Source organism: Botryllus schlosseri, chromosome 6 (genome assembly GCF_051294905.1).
Source record: "Botryllus schlosseri isolate E-star chromosome 6, Bs_hap1, whole genome shotgun sequence".
NCBI classification, from domain to species: Eukaryota; Metazoa; Chordata; class Ascidiacea; order Stolidobranchia; family Styelidae; genus Botryllus; species Botryllus schlosseri.
In genome coordinates, this window is record NC_137241.1 from 12,014,048 (window position 1) to 12,031,160 (window position 17,113).

Consider the following 17,113-nt stretch of genomic DNA (forward strand, 5'->3'; position numbering starts at 1 on the left):
AACCCTAACCCCTAACCCTAGCATCCCACCTCCCCTAACCCTAATATCCCACCTCCCCCAACCCTAATATCCCCCTTACCCTAACCCTAATATCCCCCAACCCTAATCTTGGGATACCCTACCCCAACCTTGTCCCTAACCCGCATCCAATCCCCCTTTCCCCAACCCTAATACCCCCACCCAAATATCCGTCTCTACAAAGACACAAAAAAAACAATTTATTTTGACGTTTATAAATTTTTGTTCGTGTTCATGGGAAACATTTGTTGGTGTAATGGGGGAACACTGGTCGCCGAGTGGAGAATACCGAAGAAGTGCCGCAAAATCAACCAGGCATGTGGACTACAGGGAATACAAAATATTTGTAGGGCATTGTCTTTGTTTAAAAACAAAGCGTACGCCCTGAAATTAACAGAACCATGGTACCCGCACTTGATTGCACAAAATAACGTGTGGGAAGCATGGACTGATTGGACTCCTCATTGAATAAATTCTAACGCGGTTTGACAGTAAAGATATATATGTTTTGAGCTTTCAAACTCATGCCATCATAACGGTACTTTGGTAGGGTAAATCGTAAATTCAGCTCGTTTACGTGTCATCAAATTGCTATACTATATAACTATATATTAGTAAATGTTGAAGTTTTGTGGGAAAGGTGCTAGAGTACCGTACAGTAGCACTTCAAATTCGATAAAGTAGATATCATCGATGCGGTATCAGGTAGCTTATGACCATCTCACACACAGCCCTGTATGGAATCGGTGTCCTGTGCTCACACAATTCTTCAGTATTTTATTATTAACTTGGAGAATCATCGCTGCTCACATGTTATATTAGGCAAAACGTACCGAGATTCCAGTAGCCAGTAGGACACAAACACATTACGAACATTCAAATTTTTGTAAGGTTTTCATTTCCTTAGCCATATATCTTGGTGTTCTATGCTGTAGTTAACTTTGAAAAACGCGTCAACATAACAAGAGCCAAGATAGGGTTAGTTCGGATATCAATATTTTTGACTATCCGGATAACGGATATATCCGTATATTTGGAATTTATCTAACCGGTTAACCGGATAGTAACTGCTAAGTGCGACAATCGATTTTACGAGGTTTGCATGAAAAATGGATTTTAAAATAACAACAGTGTTGCCGATCTACGGGCCGAGGCCAATTCCTCTCCTTAACGAAGCAGTACTTAAGTGCGATTCTCTACTCAACTAAGTGCAGATCGATACTCAAACTTAAGCGCGCGTCAATTCTTGTCACTTAGTTGAGTATCATTAAATAGTATATTCATATTGAAATGAACCCGAATATTTTCGGCTGACACTCGTCAGGGGTAATCGTCAGCAACTAGTAGAGAATTGGAAAGAACATTGTATATCAACAATCGTATCACAAAATATGACGTCACCAGCATGAAATTTCGAATGAGAGAGCGTTCAATGTACTATTTTTAGGTGATACACGAACTCCTTTTGTTGACAGAGTTCGTGTATCACCTAAAAATAGTACATTGAACGCTCTCTCATTCGAAATTTCATGCTGGTGACGTCATATTTTGTGATACGATTGTTGATATACAATGTTCTTTCCAATTCTCTACTAGTTGCTGACGATTACCCCTGACGAGTGTCAGCCGAAAATATTCGGGTTCATTTCAATATGAATATACTATTTAATTGTATATTGAAGTTCTGTACCTCCAAGAAGCTCTTAGTTGAGTCATAGCCTTTACAAACTAGCCGGGAAGCGGCAGACCGATTCAGTGCTTTAGTAGTTGCGGATAGCGACACCGCGTGTTGGAATGCAACTTTCATCTTTCTACAGCATGTGGTGCTTGGAGAGGTTGGTGCTGTGCGCCTAATCATTACTGTTGCTCGCATAATGGATCTAACTGAGGAAGAACTCGAAAAAGAATTGATGATGTAAGTAATAATTATGTAATGCGGTTTCGAACTGCGTCATAGTAAACAATAAAAGAACTGTAGACCTTCCCATCTTTTCAATGTGCGGCCGTACGGGTATCGCAGGCTTGATGGGTTTTGAAATGATGAATATTCTTGATAAACTGAACTGAACTAACAGGAACTAATTGAAAGAACATTCGAAAAATGTTACGGTGCAGTCACAATTTCACGCTGGAACTTGTTGGTGCCTGGATAGGCTGTTTCAAGACAGCTAAGTTTAGCATATTGGTGGAGAATTGACGAACGGTTGGATTGCTTGTTCTTGCACCACGTTCTCTTTGCATGCCAAAATATGCCTCCAAAGTGTCCTGATTAAGTTTCCTCGTCATAACAAAGTCTGCTCCGTCGTTTAGGGTTGTTTTGATGATTTCAATGATCGATTTTGTGGCAATGCGTAAACCGTTTCTGGTCGCATCACTAAGAATCATTTTTGACCGATCCACATCGCCTTCCAATTAAAGATTTTTGGCATTCTCTTCCCAGCTATCCAAATACCCCAAGAATTCTGTCGATAGCCAGTTTAATCGTGGGTCGTTGTTATTTTCGAATGGTTTTCTTGACTCTTTGAACTTTTTACCCTGATACCCAGTATTCATGTAATCGAACCAAGTATCAATCGTGATCAGAAATTTTCCCAACGCCTCATACCCTCTGCTTTGAACGGCTAAGCCTGAAAACAGCAGGCACCGATGGGCTAATATCAGATTTAGTGGCAAACTTCATTCAAAATAATACGCACCTACAGTTGAAGATAATGTTTGAGCGGCAATACGCACATTCATTTTTTCCCATGCATTCGGAGATGCATGAGCCTCAGTCAACTGAGGATAGATCCGAAGGTCTCCTCTTGATATGTCCGCCTGTTAGTCAAATATGGAAATATAGGAAGTGCCAGCAATATGATATTATCGAATAAATTATACCCGTATCATCTCAGTGATCGGTTCTTTATAAATTGGGCCCATGTTCCATAGGCTTTTTTTGGAGTTGAATAGGTTGTTCCTGCAGGTTTTTACCAGATGTAGTGGGTCAGGTATAAAATATATATACCTGTGTTTCAAATTTGTCTAGTAAATAGAATTAAGCCAGAAGCAGCAGCACATGCACCTTTTTGTGTCGATGGGATTTTTCATCCGATATGGAACCTCATCATTGTTATATTCTCCGAGCAAAGCCATCACAGATCTATTCGCTGAGAGTCCATCGACTGAACAAAAGTTAATCAAGTCATCTTAATTGCTTGTGTAAACAAGTATACTGTGATGGAAAAATTGAAAATATGCTCGACTTCTGCTACCGAAACAGCACATGGAGAAAGTAAATTGAACCGGACTTACAAACAATTCCTTGAATAATGCAACTGGTCCGAAGTTGAACCTCGACCAGAAGATCTACCAACAGAAAAAAGAGATCCGACGAATCTATCCCAGCTGTCGGGTAACAGGCAATGACTCCATCTAGTTCTTTATTGGTTATTCCTGGATTTTAGTAAACAACGTGCAAGTATTAAACTATATCCTCTTAATTACAGAATTCCCGAACCTCGCATATATGCAGCAAGGATGTGAGTTGCCATTTTATCAGAAGATTTCGACAATCCTGTGTAAACTTCATTCTCATAATCAACCAGTCCTATTATCGAATTTGTCGAAGATTGGTATATAAGCTCCTCTGAAAGATGGAGGTAAGTAATGTGAAACAATGATAATGTGGTGTCAATAAGCCAAACCTTTTATTGTCATCTCATCCAAGGCCAGAACAACATATTTATCACATTGTTTTGAGACTTTCAAAGCCGCATCTTTAGTAATTTCTGCCGCCTTAGTTTGAAAGCCGTACCCACATGTTCCAAAGTCTTTGTTTCTATTAGTGTTCAATGTCCTGGGTGAAGGCAAAGTCAAAATTTTCAGAATAAGCCTGTATGCTGCTGGTGATTTTGCATACAAGTTTAAGCAATATCTACAATGAAGAATATTTATGTCGTTGGTCTCAAACAGCGAGGCCACTTTATATTTACCGTATTACTGACGGGGGAAACCTTCTTTGAAATTTGGACTTTTGAGCCTGCAAAGCTAGCTGGGTCTCCCACCATTCCTTTAAGAAACCGTCAGTACTCGAGATTTCCTCCACAAAATTAGCCATTCCTTGGCCCAATGTAACACCCTTAGCCTCCAGCAGTGACTCGAGATTAGAAATACTGCATAAAATTTAGAATATAAATTTTAACACAATTCAAACATCGTAATCTGTTAGCTTATCCTTAGCTAATCATATCACAGTCTAACTATACTTCTTTTAGTCCATCCTTAGCTAATCATATCACAGTCTAACTATACTTCTTTTAGTCCATTATAGTAACTAACATGCATTCAATGTTTCGACTGACCGTGTATTACACAAAGACCATGATTGCTCTAGTCTCTCTCGACTGGCCATCTTGACTTGCTTTAGGGGCACCTCCTGCAATTTGGATAGCCTGCGATATTTCTTCCTTTGGCTCTCATCAATTTTAACATGCAACTTCATGCATTCTGCACACACAGAACCTCCTTTGGTGATGACAACTTCACATTCTTTGCTATAATACCTGTTAAAGCGTCAACAATATCATTTCGATCAAGTATATGCTTCGCTGTTGATAACCATCAACTTTAAAATCTACCTCGTTGCTCTGTGCTTATGCATCTCAGAATTTTATATTTGTAATATTTTGGCAATAAATTTATCTGACCTTGATTTTTCAACTAACTCTCCTCCCTCTTTTGTAGTGATGTGTCGTATGTTCCAGAGGTTATCCTCGACGTTCGGATCTACATAACCTTCACAAGCATCCAACTTTGTTAAATCCCGAAGCAGCTTTTGAAGTGAAAATTCCAAAGTAAGAAGATGGGAGTACCCTGATGCATATACTCCTTGAATGGCCAAAGAAAGTTCAAATGCGGAAGATTGATGCCTTATCAAGAGACTCATGTATGGACAAGCATGAACGTCGGGGTCTTTGAAGTATGTCAAATGCAGTCGGGTTTCATCAATTCTGTGGGCTCTCCAATTTGAAATGGGATGCGAATCAAAATCAGTGTAAAGATCATCGATAGAACCATAAGTCTTGGCAATTGGGGAGGAAATTGGACATGGATGTTTAAAGATTGTTCTTCTGGCAGGGTTTGAAGTGGATTCGTGTGATTTTATCGGAAGATTTTTGATAGGCAGAGCTCCAATTTTTATCCGGGATCGCTTGCTGGTAACCAGTATATCTCCAGAAACAAAGTGTTTTTCGCAAATGAACACTTTCCTTGTCTTCAGACGATGACGGAACTCTGAATCGTCCCTATATTTCAATAATTGCTGAAATGAAATTATACTCGGTTTTTGGAGGGCATCGAATCGATGTATTCATTGCAACAGTAGATACCAAACTATTCTAAATTGTCATTGTCATTGGTGGTGCCAAGAAAGTAACTTGACTTCAGTTTAGGGTTGATTGATGAAAAAAATATATGATATTGCTAACTTTTACTTAGTTATGAATCTTTACTAAAACTAGTGGAGGATAAACATTCTGAGTTGTTAACCTGATGAAAATGTGATACCCATTCTTTCTGAGAATTCAAATGGCCATCTTGAATGGGGACTTGATACATGTGAATCCCATTTCGCCAAGAGCTTTTGCAGCCTGGTAAACAGCAGTATTTACCAGATCCATTCCTAGTCCAGGCTTTTTTCATGTCGTAGGCTCTGCAGTATATGCTATCTAATTTTCTTTCTATCAAAAAGTAGAACTGTTAATTAATAAGGTAGCTAACAAAATATTATAGCTTGCGAGAGTACGTTGATACTAACATTCACAGAGTTGAATACCAAACCAAATTGCGATGCAATAATGTGTAATTTGTAAATAACGTGCAACAATGCATAAGTAAGTGTCACATGAATAAACGTTTGTATAAACACATGTTTGAAATCCGTATTCAAGTTCTGCACCGCCAATGAGCTATTCATGGATAGGCTTACCATATTGTAACTTTGGTAGTAATAAGGATCTATACAGTATCAGAACAAACTAATGAGCTGCATGTAGGCATTTAACCTCGGATGTTATCGCGTAGTGATTTAGAATTTTTAGATTTATGTTTCTTGTAATCATGATAATTTCTCGTCGCAGCTCGGCAGTATGTATATGTTCTAATTCTTAAAAATTTTGAAATGAGTATTTTGATGAGGGTCAGATCACAATGCGGGTAATGTAATGTGATATTTACATTTGCCAGTATGTTTCTGATGTCGATGAACCGCGAGTTTTTTTGTTTTTGAAAATAAATTTCAACTTCTTTCATTAGATAGAAGAACCTGTAAAGGCTATGGTTGAGTATCGATTTTCAGACGTCATTTTCCGAAATACCGTTGCCAGATTTTTTTCGCCTTCAACCGGAGACGCGTGAACGATTTTGTCATGACAACACGACGCTGTCGGCATTATTTCGTCACTGACCTACAAAGTAGTCGCAACTCTCACTGATTTATCTCCATACAATGAATAGCCTGACTCAGGCCCTCAGCTGATTCACACTCTCTGAAGATGACCCAATCGAAATATATAAATCCTTGTGGTTACCCGGAACGTTACTATGCCCCACAAAAGTATATTTGCAAGACGCTACAAACCCATTCGAATTTATAAAGATAAGTTTCACAGCAGGCGAACACGCAAGTGCAGGCCCGAAAGAACAAAAGAATCCATCAATATCGTGAAAACAAATTGAAAAATTAATGCATTTCCAGGATTTTTTTCCAATTGAAGCTCCTCTGAACTTTCCCATATACCCAGACCGGCCAGACCCAACCGACATTTTCTCCATTGAATAATGATTTCTTGTTTCCAATAGCTTATTGCTGCTATCGTCTAAATTGGCTTGCAGGTATAGCGACTCCATCCAACACTGATATTACCAGGAACTCTATCAGCTGAGGTTAATGGGGGTCTGTTCAAGATGCTTCATCTATTTTATTGTGGGAAGAGCATGCGTAAAGTACCAGCAGCGTTAAATTCGAGAGCTAGCAGCAGCACAAAACTTGTCGGTTTTGCTCGATGATCGCAATATCGTATGTCGTCATTTCTGTGTCTATAAATTTCAAAACGCAGTTGACGGGAAAATTGTATAATAAAATTATATTGAACAAAATCCACTTAAGTGCGATCTCACTCCTTCACCCAACATTCTGGTATACCGAGATGCCGTACGCTAAGAAGTCAAAAGGGTACAGAAGATAATTACAAATACAATTATAAACACAACATCCGTCCAAGCGCCACTGATTTCATTCGCTCGGCAGAACCTCGCATCACAAAATGGCGTTTTACCTATATACGACAGTACCGGTACTCCTGTATTAGGCGGGTGTTGCCTGCAGTTGGCTGCTCGGCCGTGAAAATTGACACTTAAGTCTGGTGGTGCGGTGACTTAGATTTGAGTGCCGATTCTGACGTATTTAAGTGTGAGTATACTTTTTGACGCGAGTTGAGTATCGAATTCGTTGCTGAGTAGAGAATCGTTACTGAGTAGAAGAATTGGCCTCGGCCCTACGTACAAGCGCAGTAGGCCAGCGAGCGAATACGAGAAAAACACGCAATGTTCAGTGCTTCTGCAACGCCATCCTTATAAAGCACAATGCATCAATTGTGGAATCCTGCAGATGCGACCGGAGTTTTGTAACAAAGAGCCCACATGCAGTGAATGCTCTTTCTTCTTCCACAGAAGTGGGCTGAATAGTAAGCAGCACTTCATAGGCAGTCTGGGGGTTGGCAGGCCGTTTCCCAGAAGCTACAAAGACTTTGCTACAATTCTTTTGGACCAATATTCTGTTTAGGTTTGGAGTACTGGAAGGACGAGTAGCTGATACTGGAATTACTACCGACATGATATCTCGCTCTAGATTCACGTGATCAGGCGCGTAGCCAGTCGAAAAATAAGGGGGTCGATTTGTTTTCGAATTAATTGTCATCGGAAATCAATTGCGCATGCACATTGCACATGTTTGTGATTTTGTGAACATCCGATGTCATTCGGTTTCGTGATGTCACTCGTTAACCACAATCTCTAATCAGCATGCACTTAGCGGCATATTGTCTCAAAGCCATAGAGAGATAGAAGCCAACGCATGCTAGGCCCGATACGCGATAGTTAGACCAGCGAGGATATGTTTCGTACCAGGCCTATTGCAGATTTGATTGTGTAATCCAGCGATAATATCGTGCGCACTAAGCCAATGCAGATGCGATTGTGCAGGCCAGCGATGGTATAGTGCGCAGGGCCTATTGCAGATGTGATTCTTCAAGCCAGCGGAACTAGGCTTGCAGGAGACGCGACAAATCAGGCCACCGACGATTGCCGAGCGCGAGGCAATCATTTCTCAGCGGGAGATCGAGTCGCGTTCCATCGTGCACTGCACAGACTAATCTCGCTAATTGGCAACTTGCTTCTCGCTAATTGACCGCGCGCAACACTGATATAATAGGACTTATTGAAACTCACTATCCGGTTAACCGGCCGAATAATATCCGGATATCAAATTGAGAAAAAACCTACGGTTAATCGGTTAACCGGTTAACCACTATCCGGATAGTCCAACCCGAGCCAAGATGCATCTCAAAAATTGAAAAATAGACATGGAAATTGCTCTCGAACCTCATGATTTGCATATACCGTTACCGTCGGATTATCATGTTTCAGCTCTTAGGTTGCTGCGATAGCCTGCGAAATGGATATAATCTATGTTTTTTGATCTCAGCTATAATAGGGTTACCATATTTTTGTGAAGCAAATTCCGGACACTCTTTAGCGCCCCCTAGCGGATTTTAAAATGAGTTGTAACACATTGTCCGTCAATATGACGTCACACTAGCAAAGCGTTGCCCATCGAATGTGAGACACTACACAGCAGGGGTGGGCAAAATTTTGAGCTCGCGGGCCGCATTCAACATCTGAATCCATTTGCGGGCCGCAATTATAAAATTGGGATTATAAACCAAAACGCAATATTTGTATTTGATTATATAGTGATGACATGGAGATAATATATATGCTTATTTAAAACAAACCAAACATTGCTTTGATGATATCGTACTCGCGTCAGAAACAGTGTCGAGATTTCACAGGCTGGTCGACCTCAATAACCAATTTGTCAAAACTATAGAGATGTCCCAATTCTTAAAACAGGATTGAAATTGGAATCTGTGAGCAGCGATCTGTTCATATATTTACTAATTCCACTTTTGGTACAGTTCCAGGACACACAATGCTGACAGTATCATAACCATGTTAGTTTCAAACGCGCTTCTACTATGTGTAGATAAAATATAAATACCCTAATTCTACGCATACAGAGAACGAAGACATGCGCGAATCGTTTCTATAAGCACATCACTGAAATAATGAAAACTGGAGTGGCCAATCTGCTATCACATTCGTGATCCGAATTATAGCCTATCAATCTCGTTTAGGATTTCTGTGATGTTTAGCAGTTGAAACCTTTCAAACTGTGTTGGCCTTGAGATCGACCTGTCGCGCCAGAACTTGAACATAAAAAGCAATATGGGACGCAACCAGGATGCTAGCAAACCTAACGGATAGTTTGATGGCATGGAAGGTTACGACTGTGGATGAGAGATTTTTAAATATGAAATTCAGACTAAATACAGAGCAATAACTACGACTTGCATGCAAATCGCGCGTAGCGCGAGAAAAATGTTCTGTTGCTCTCAGCTTCGCGCCCCCTTCAGATGCTTTCACGCCCCAGTGGGGGCACGCCCTTAGTTTGACAACCACTGCCTTAGAATTATCATGGTGAAATATACTAAGAAAAAGTTAAATCAAGTGTCAGCATTAATTCGATTTTAGAACGCATTTTATCAATATTTCTAATAAGTTTATTTAGACTCTCGCGGGCCGCATGCGGCCCGCGGGCCATAGTTTGCCCTCCCCTGCTATACAGGAATGGAGTGGAACATTGGGTCATCTGTAATGTGAGCTGTGGTGATTGCTAACGGCTAGGATCTGCTATAGATTCCTCCACGGGCCGGATGAAATCTTCTGGCGGGCCGTGTCTGGCCTGTCAGGATTGTGTCTGACAGCCCTGCTATACTGTTAGGTCGGTGCGGCTATCTAGTTATGTGTTTTAATCAGGTCCGAAACAACATTTTTTCTGCCCCCTTCCGCCCAAAAGAGCACTGATATTGGGCCCACCATAGGGTAGTCGATATAGCTTGTTGTGCACTTACTTTATGCATTTGGCTGTTGAATTTTATGTATGAATTCTGTCAATGATATTGATTCTTCCATATATTCGGCTACTATAAAATGCACCAGCAGGTTGCATATCCGATGATTTCCAACCTTTCATGGTCGCGACCTCACTTCCAACTTGAAAATGTTCCGTGGCAAAGCTCAAAATTTGATTAGCTGATTGCTAAAAAAATTCAGCTTGCCCAAACTTACTCACGGCCTAGGAAGCTGATTATATCCAAAGTCATCGCGATCCCCAGATCAAGGCAAATGACCCCAAGATTTGGAACCACTGCCTGTGACTGAAGCATCCAATCGACCTTAACCAACTCTAGGAATATACCGTTAGCTTATAATTGCGATTACAATCAGATTTTTTTCAGTTAATGATGGTTATTTATATTTATTTTGATTGCATTTTTTGACGAGGGTGGTACCTGGTGGCCTGGTGCCCATACTAATATCATTATACGTTGCATTAACTCGCGCGCGGCGTGAAGAAGAGTTTTGAATAGCATAACTCTGCTTGAAAATAGTATTGTTTATGTTAATTTACGAAAAGCCTTTGAGCCTGTTTCAAACCTTCAAAATTCCGGACATTTAGCCATATTTTAAAAATTCCTCCCGGACGCAGATTTTTCAGTGAAATTCCGGACATGTCCGGGAAATTCCGGACGTATGGCAACCCTAAGCTATAACTATATACTACTGCCGTCTCGCGGTTAGGGCTGGGCAAAATCGAGTACCTGAGTGATTCGATTCTGAATCACGTAATATGCTTCGAGTCGAGTCGAGTATTCGAGTATCACTCATTATGACGTCACAACAAAATGTACTATGTCAAATTTCCAATACGTACCTTTTATGCCACCACAAAGAGGATATAATGCCTGTTATCCATCACAATAAAGATACTCTGGTATTTTTTTGTCCGTACTGATTTCATTGCACTTCTTGACAATGTTGTGGGATGATCATGACTTCGGAAATGTGTTATTTCCAGTAAAGTTGGTAGCTTTGTACTTTGCCCCGTATGCCTCGACATGGCCAATCAAGGATTCAAGGCTTCCTCGGTGGAAAATAGTATCAAAACAATAATCCTCGTTAGTAAATCAACTATCAGTTGCGAGGAGCGTATAATTTCAGTACTCGAAAAAATCGTATTTTACTACTCGACTCGAATCATTAAAATCAATACTCGATTCAGATTCGAGTACTCGAATCATTGTGCCCAGCCCTACTCGCGGTACCCCGTATCAGGAGTTTCGTCAGCACGGGACAGTAAACAGGACGCCCACTATTGCCGAAAGCGTAACGGTTTGCCGAAGCGCAGCGCTTTTCGGCCAAAATATAAAGCTCAGTGCTTTCGGCAAGTTTTCGGCTTTCCACTTCATTGGTGTGTATCTGACCGTAAGCGTTTTCGCGGGCGCCGATCAAAATATTGTTGCGATCAAAACGTTGCTGACCGACTGGCTGACATTATGTCTGAGGTGTGTTCGGCCTGTGTTATTGTCATTCGGACGTGTGTCTGGGGTGTGTTCGGACATCATGTCTGGGGCGTGTTCGGCCTGCGTTGCCATTCAGACATGTGTCTGAGGTGTGTTCAGACTCTGTCCCTCAAATTTCGACGATTACTTCACCTATGAGTCAAAAGCACACAGGTACAGCACACGCGCGTCAACGTAGATCAACTACCATATGATCAGCCGGAATACAAGTAAACGCATCGCTCTATCAAGTATGCCGGGCCCCAATTGTGTAGAACCTTCGATTAAGAAAAACTAGATGTCGCACTCTGTCGATTGTACAATAAACAAACAAAGGGTATGTTGCGTCACAGTAATCCGCCGTCACGCATGAATTTTGCCTGCAAAAAGTCGCCTGTTGTATAAAAACGATTACCAGTAAATTCGGCCGGTGAATTCGGCCACAGGTATCTTCTGCCCTCGGTAAATTCGGCCAATGCCAGGGTAACAATAACAGTTACAATAACCTAACCTTCACCCTAATCCTAACCGTAACCCTAACCCCTACATTACCTAACCTTAACCCTAACTCTAATCCTAATCTTAACCCTATACACCTATACCGAGCGAGATAGTGTAATGGTTATGCGTCCGGCTTCTCGGGCGATAGGTCGTGCGTTCGATCCCCGGCCGGGTCATACCAAAGACTCGTAAATTGGTATCCACAGCTATCCTGCTAGGCGCTCAGCAATCACGGATAGCATGGAGGAGAAAAAGAAAATATGGGCGTCAAAGAATCTCGATGGTGCAGGCGAAAAAGAATACCATATCTCTTTACCCTAACCCTAATCCTAATCCTAACCTCCAAATCACTTTATAATAATATAATTATGTAAATAATTCACATTAATAGTTGGTAATACATTTTTACACAAAATTCTCCGAGGGCCTAATTTACCGATTGAATTCGGCCCTCGGTAAATTCGGCTAACCTAGGCTAGTTATCTAAAATATCACACCTAGGTTAGTTATCTATAGTGATATACGCATAGACGCATACCCTCATTACCCTGACCTCCAAATCACTCGATAATAATATAATTATGTAATTAATTCACATTAATACTTGGTAATACATTTTTATACAAAATTCTCCGAGGACCGAATTTACCGGGTAAATTCGGCCACGTGAATATCCGCGCTATCTCCCACGATTACGCGATCTACACATACCCTGACCTCCAAATCACCTGATAATAGTATAATTATGTAATTAATTCATGTTAACGGTTGGTAATACATTTTAATACAATATTCTCGGAGGGCCGAATTCACCGGCCGAATTTAGTGGCAACCGTAGAAAACAACTGGTTTCGGTATTGTGTTCATCATCATCATCATTGGTTTATTAGCAATTTTATCAGTTCAATACACCACAAAAAATGCGATACAATGAAAAGACAGGAAGATGTCGAAGCGACAAGGAGTAGTCTATGGAATCTGACACTATAGAGATTGTAGGATGGAGTGACGACTGATTTAAATGGCCATTTGATATTCATCCGCGACATATTTTGTTGGCGTGATTTTGCAGTACCTATCTTGTTAAAATGAATATTAATGGTATTATTGCAGGTATTACTTTTAATATTTGACATTGTAATAGTATTAGTGTATATTTACACAGAAATACTCATAATAATTAAACTGCACTATTTACACTGCGCGCAATGATTTTCAACTCCCTTTAGATCGTTCACGCTCCGCTTTGCGTAGTGAACAACCCATTGTTACGAGCACGACTATCAATCCCTTGTGGAATTCAGATGGTGAAAGTTGGAGAAGTTGTTGATAATAACGCATATTTGTCGATGGAATGGGTCGGCATATAGGAGGTTGAATAGTTATAAAGGAATGTCATACAAATTCGATGTCTTAATATGGTCGGATAAGTGTAGGCTGATCTTGGGGTACTTGCGTGAAGGACTTGCGTTTAATCTCGTGAATCCGCCATGTATTTTAACTTGCCGACGAGAAAATAGAAGTCATTATTACCGCATTCAATGTTGTTGATCCTATAGGCTAGCTAGCTGTTGCCTCCTTTGATTATATCAGAGAATATATATATTACCGGACCACGACCTAACATCGACCTCGCCCTTCGCCACATGCCACCCCATTTTGTCGCTTGCGTCTTATATTCTCTGCATTACTTATCATTCAGTGTGCATGCCTCTTATTTATTTCACCTAGGCTAAGGTGGGTGTCTGATCTTAATGGCTACTCCAAGTTGTTTCGACACCTTCCTATCTTTTCATTGTATCGCAGTCTTGTGATGTTTTGAAACGATGAAAATATTAATAAATCTGATTGATTGATTGATTGATATCTGCTAGCGGACATTGCTGTGATATTATCTAGAACCAGTGAGCCATCTTCTTGTACCGAGCCGGTATTGTAGTTATTATTTGAGTAGCGCAACGGAAATAAAGTTCTGAATGTTATGCTTGCACAGAAGTTTTGATTCCTTTATAACCTATACTAAACGTGATAGTTATGGCCGAATAATCATAGTGGGAGGATTGGGAATCAATCGACCAGGAGGAATTTCCCAATGCTTTGAAGGAATGGATGAGTGAAGTGGAATCAGTTGTGGCGTATGTGGCATATTCCCCACCGCAAGGGAACTCAAGAAGCATGGGAAAGTGCATAAACTCCCGTCACCAACTGAGCAAATTGACATCGACCGAGTAATTGACATTTTGAAGATTGCTTACCACAATCGTCATTCTATTTCCAAGTTTGGGCCACGGCTTGAGGAATTGGATTTAAATCTTGTTGTTCCACTTATTGTCAGGCGCTTGAATGCTGTGTTCTGTGGCATTGGTACTGATGGCATATCTACTTGTGATATCAAACCATTAGGCCTGCTATACCCCAAATTTTGCTGTTCAAATTCGTAGCTGATTGAACCAAATCTGGAATATGTTTGTGCCTCTCTGTCACTGGCAACTCTGTTCTTGGAAAACCGATCTTCCTTTCTCTTTATATGAATAAACATATCAATTGGAATCGTTTGGTGCATTGGTTTCTTCATCTGAGTGAGAGATACCACGCAGTGGCGGCTCGTCCTATAGGGCAACTGGGGCATTGCCCCACCTAAAATTCTGTTCAATAACAATTCTTTACCATTTATAGACGCACAACAATCTATATGTACCGAAATCCCAGCGAAAATCGTATACTTCTTGTCCTTTCGCTTGTAAATGCCCATGTATAGCGAAGTCTCTGCGAAAATCGAATTCTCTTCGTTTTTTCGCTTTGCGAATGCCTAGCCGGGGCTTGCCCCGGTAGCGCTCATAACAAGCTTTCACTGCCTATTCTCTCAAAGCCGCGCACAATAAAGAAACAGTGATTTACTCTCTTCTATTCATAAAATTACCGAGCAGGTAGGGCAACATAGCATGGTTGCCCCTAAGGTGTGATGTAACAATCGTATCTATATCTGAACTCGGTTACCGTCATATGCGTTTGGTCGACCTTTGCTGGTATAGGTCGATTTTGATGGTGTTTCACACCATGATAATTCTTGAAACCTGGTATGTCATGTCGTGATGGTGGTATTTAACACTGTCCTAAGTTTCAGGGTTTCTACTCAAAGTTTAGGGTAGTAATTCCGTTTCCAAAGTTGAGTGTGTGCTGATCCGTGATGTATCGCAAACAGATTTCACTCAAAAGCCGGTATTGGTATCCATTGATTTTGACGATGTTCCATACCGAGATCGGTCATGACATTTGGTACGGTAAGTCTTAATGTTAGTATCCAACGCTGTACCAAGTTTCAAGTTTGACACTGAACTACGTTAGTGGTAATTTCGTTTCCTAAGTCGAGTGAGAGCTGACTCGTCATTTATCGCAAACATATTTTACGCAAAGCCGGTATTGGTCTCCATTGATTTTAACGATGCTCCTTAGCTAGATCCGTCATGAGCTTTTACATGATATGTCTTGATTTTAGTATCGAACGCTGTGCCAAGTCTCAAGGTTGTCACTCAACGATTAGGGCAGCAATTTCGTTATCAAGGTCGAGTATGGTAGAGATTTGCACTGATCTGACACTTAGCCTACCTAACGCATTGCGGATTTCACGCAAAAGCCGGTGTATCTGTGTTAACGCTAACTGTGTTCCATACTGAGATAGGTGATGAGATGATGATATCATGAAACAGTATACTAACATCCTCGGTTTGCATTCAAATATTTAGTTTTATTTTATATTCTCCAATGTAAATTTCACCGTCAAATTGTGGCCTTCAGGCCATTTGCTCACAATTACAACCCCTGTCAAGCGCGATAGCTGTTTCGTTTTCGATGGCGGCTAACAGCAGCTGATCGCTTGATCAGCCCATTCCTCAGTAAATTTTAGGCAAAATTCGGTGTTGGTCTGTTCGTATTAATTTCGACAGTGTGCCATACCGAAAACGGTCATGATGAGGCTGCTTCTCGATGATTTCATGTAACAGTGTACCTAGTTTTCGGCTTTCATCCACGTATTTATTCGGTAATATATTTTCCGAAGGCGATTTTGCAGCAGACATATAGACACTATAGACCGTAAGCCGTATGTGTCGTGCAGGCCGTGTTATTTTTGGCATTTCAGTAGCCAGATGCCAAAACTGCCAAAAATAAAAATTTGAAAATGCCAAAAATAAGCAATTTTTGGCATATGCCAAAAATAACACGGCCTGCCAAATAGTGTATTTTGTTCATGGTGTTGTGTTAACAGGACCGCGTTACAAGCGAGAAGAGCGTTTCTGAAAGGCAGGTTTCTTAATCTGGGTCGTGCCCATCCATTTGGGGTGAAAGCATGGTGTCCTATATGGTGTGGGCACAGCGAGATTGAACGGCTGACTGCATTTGGCTTACGTCATACTTTCCATTTGTCCAAAGGCAATTTTACGACCAGTTTTGACCGGCTTGTCGAGCGCTAAATTTGATGAAACGGGTATCAATGAGAAGCTGCCGCTGTGCAAATTAATAAAATATAAATTATATTCTGCTCATGGAACTGGAACCCCCAAAATCAACCACGATTTTTGCATTGTGATCCAGTTGAACATTGTGACCCAACAAACTGTCTGGCTATTTCTGAGCTGCATAGTCTCGTTTTGCCAGACAGTCTTTATGCGTCAATATTCTTAAACAGGCTAACCTTCCCAGGACTTTTCCATGCGAGTTGGTAATATTAAAGCCGCCTGAAGTGACAAAAGTCCTCCGAAAATATATCGGTAGAATGAAGGAGAAATGATAGTCGGGCTACTGAATAGAATGTGTTGAGAGACAACACAGGAAACTCCTGGAAAAGGATCGGGAAGAAAATTCTTTCCGCGATG

At 40.8% G+C, this 17,113-nt stretch overlaps 2 protein-coding genes and 1 long non-coding RNA gene across 4 annotated transcripts in view; all 3 read right to left on the reverse strand.

The window, feature by feature from the left end:
* Positions 1 to 17,113, reverse strand: part of LOC145441029 (uncharacterized) — a 416,627-nt gene that overhangs the window by 96,414 nt on the left and 303,100 nt on the right. The gene's annotated exons all lie outside the window — the stretch shown is intronic.
* Positions 1,930 to 3,340, reverse strand: LOC145441021 (uncharacterized). The gene is made up of 5 exons (XM_080318814.1): positions 3,313 to 3,340; positions 3,083 to 3,182; positions 2,899 to 3,025; positions 2,715 to 2,835; positions 1,930 to 2,645 (listed from the first exon to the last, which is right to left on the reverse strand). Exons 2-5 carry the CDS (start codon positions 3,151 to 3,153, stop codon positions 2,431 to 2,433), a joined length of 534 nt encoding a protein of 177 aa, XP_080174940.1. The 5' UTR covers positions 3,154 to 3,182; positions 3,313 to 3,340; the 3' UTR covers positions 1,930 to 2,430.
* On the reverse strand, positions 1,930 to 4,945 carry LOC145441019 (uncharacterized). Of its 2 annotated transcripts, none has more exons than XM_080318811.1 (4): positions 4,707 to 4,945; positions 4,362 to 4,562; positions 3,993 to 4,172; positions 1,930 to 3,856 (listed from the first exon to the last, which is right to left on the reverse strand). In XM_080318811.1, exons 1-4 carry the CDS (start codon positions 4,943 to 4,945, stop codon positions 3,691 to 3,693), a joined length of 786 nt encoding a protein of 261 aa, XP_080174937.1. In that variant the 3' UTR covers positions 1,930 to 3,690. The 2 variants fall into 2 exon arrangements, with proteins under 2 accessions (XP_080174937.1, XP_080174936.1); XM_080318810.1 differs by having other exon boundaries at positions 1,930 to 3,934.

Excerpts from the sequence above, each read along its gene's own strand:
- LOC145441019 (XM_080318810.1), bottom strand. The coding sequence starts at position 4,945 with ATGAGTCTCTTGATAAGGCATCAATCTTCCGCATTTGAACTTTCTTTG. Across the intron at positions 4,173-4,361 it reads TGGTCTTTGTGTAATACACG|TATTTCTAATCTCGAGTCAC; the intron begins GTCAGTCGAAAC and ends AATTTTATGCAG. Across the intron at positions 3,935-3,992 it reads TTTCCCCCGTCAGTAATACG|ATATTGCTTAAACTTGTATG; the intron begins GTAAATATAAAG and ends TCTTCATTGTAG.
- LOC145441021 (XM_080318814.1), bottom strand. The coding sequence starts at position 3,153 with ATGGCTTTGCTCGGAGAATATAACAATGATGAGGTTCCATATCGGATG. Across the intron at positions 3,026-3,082 it reads AATCCCATCGACACAAAAAG|GTATATATATTTTATACCTG; the intron begins GTGCATGTGCTG and ends TTTGAAACACAG. Across the intron at positions 2,646-2,714 it reads AACATTATCTTCAACTGTAG|GCTTAGCCGTTCAAAGCAGA; the intron begins GTGCGTATTATT and ends TGCTGTTTTCAG.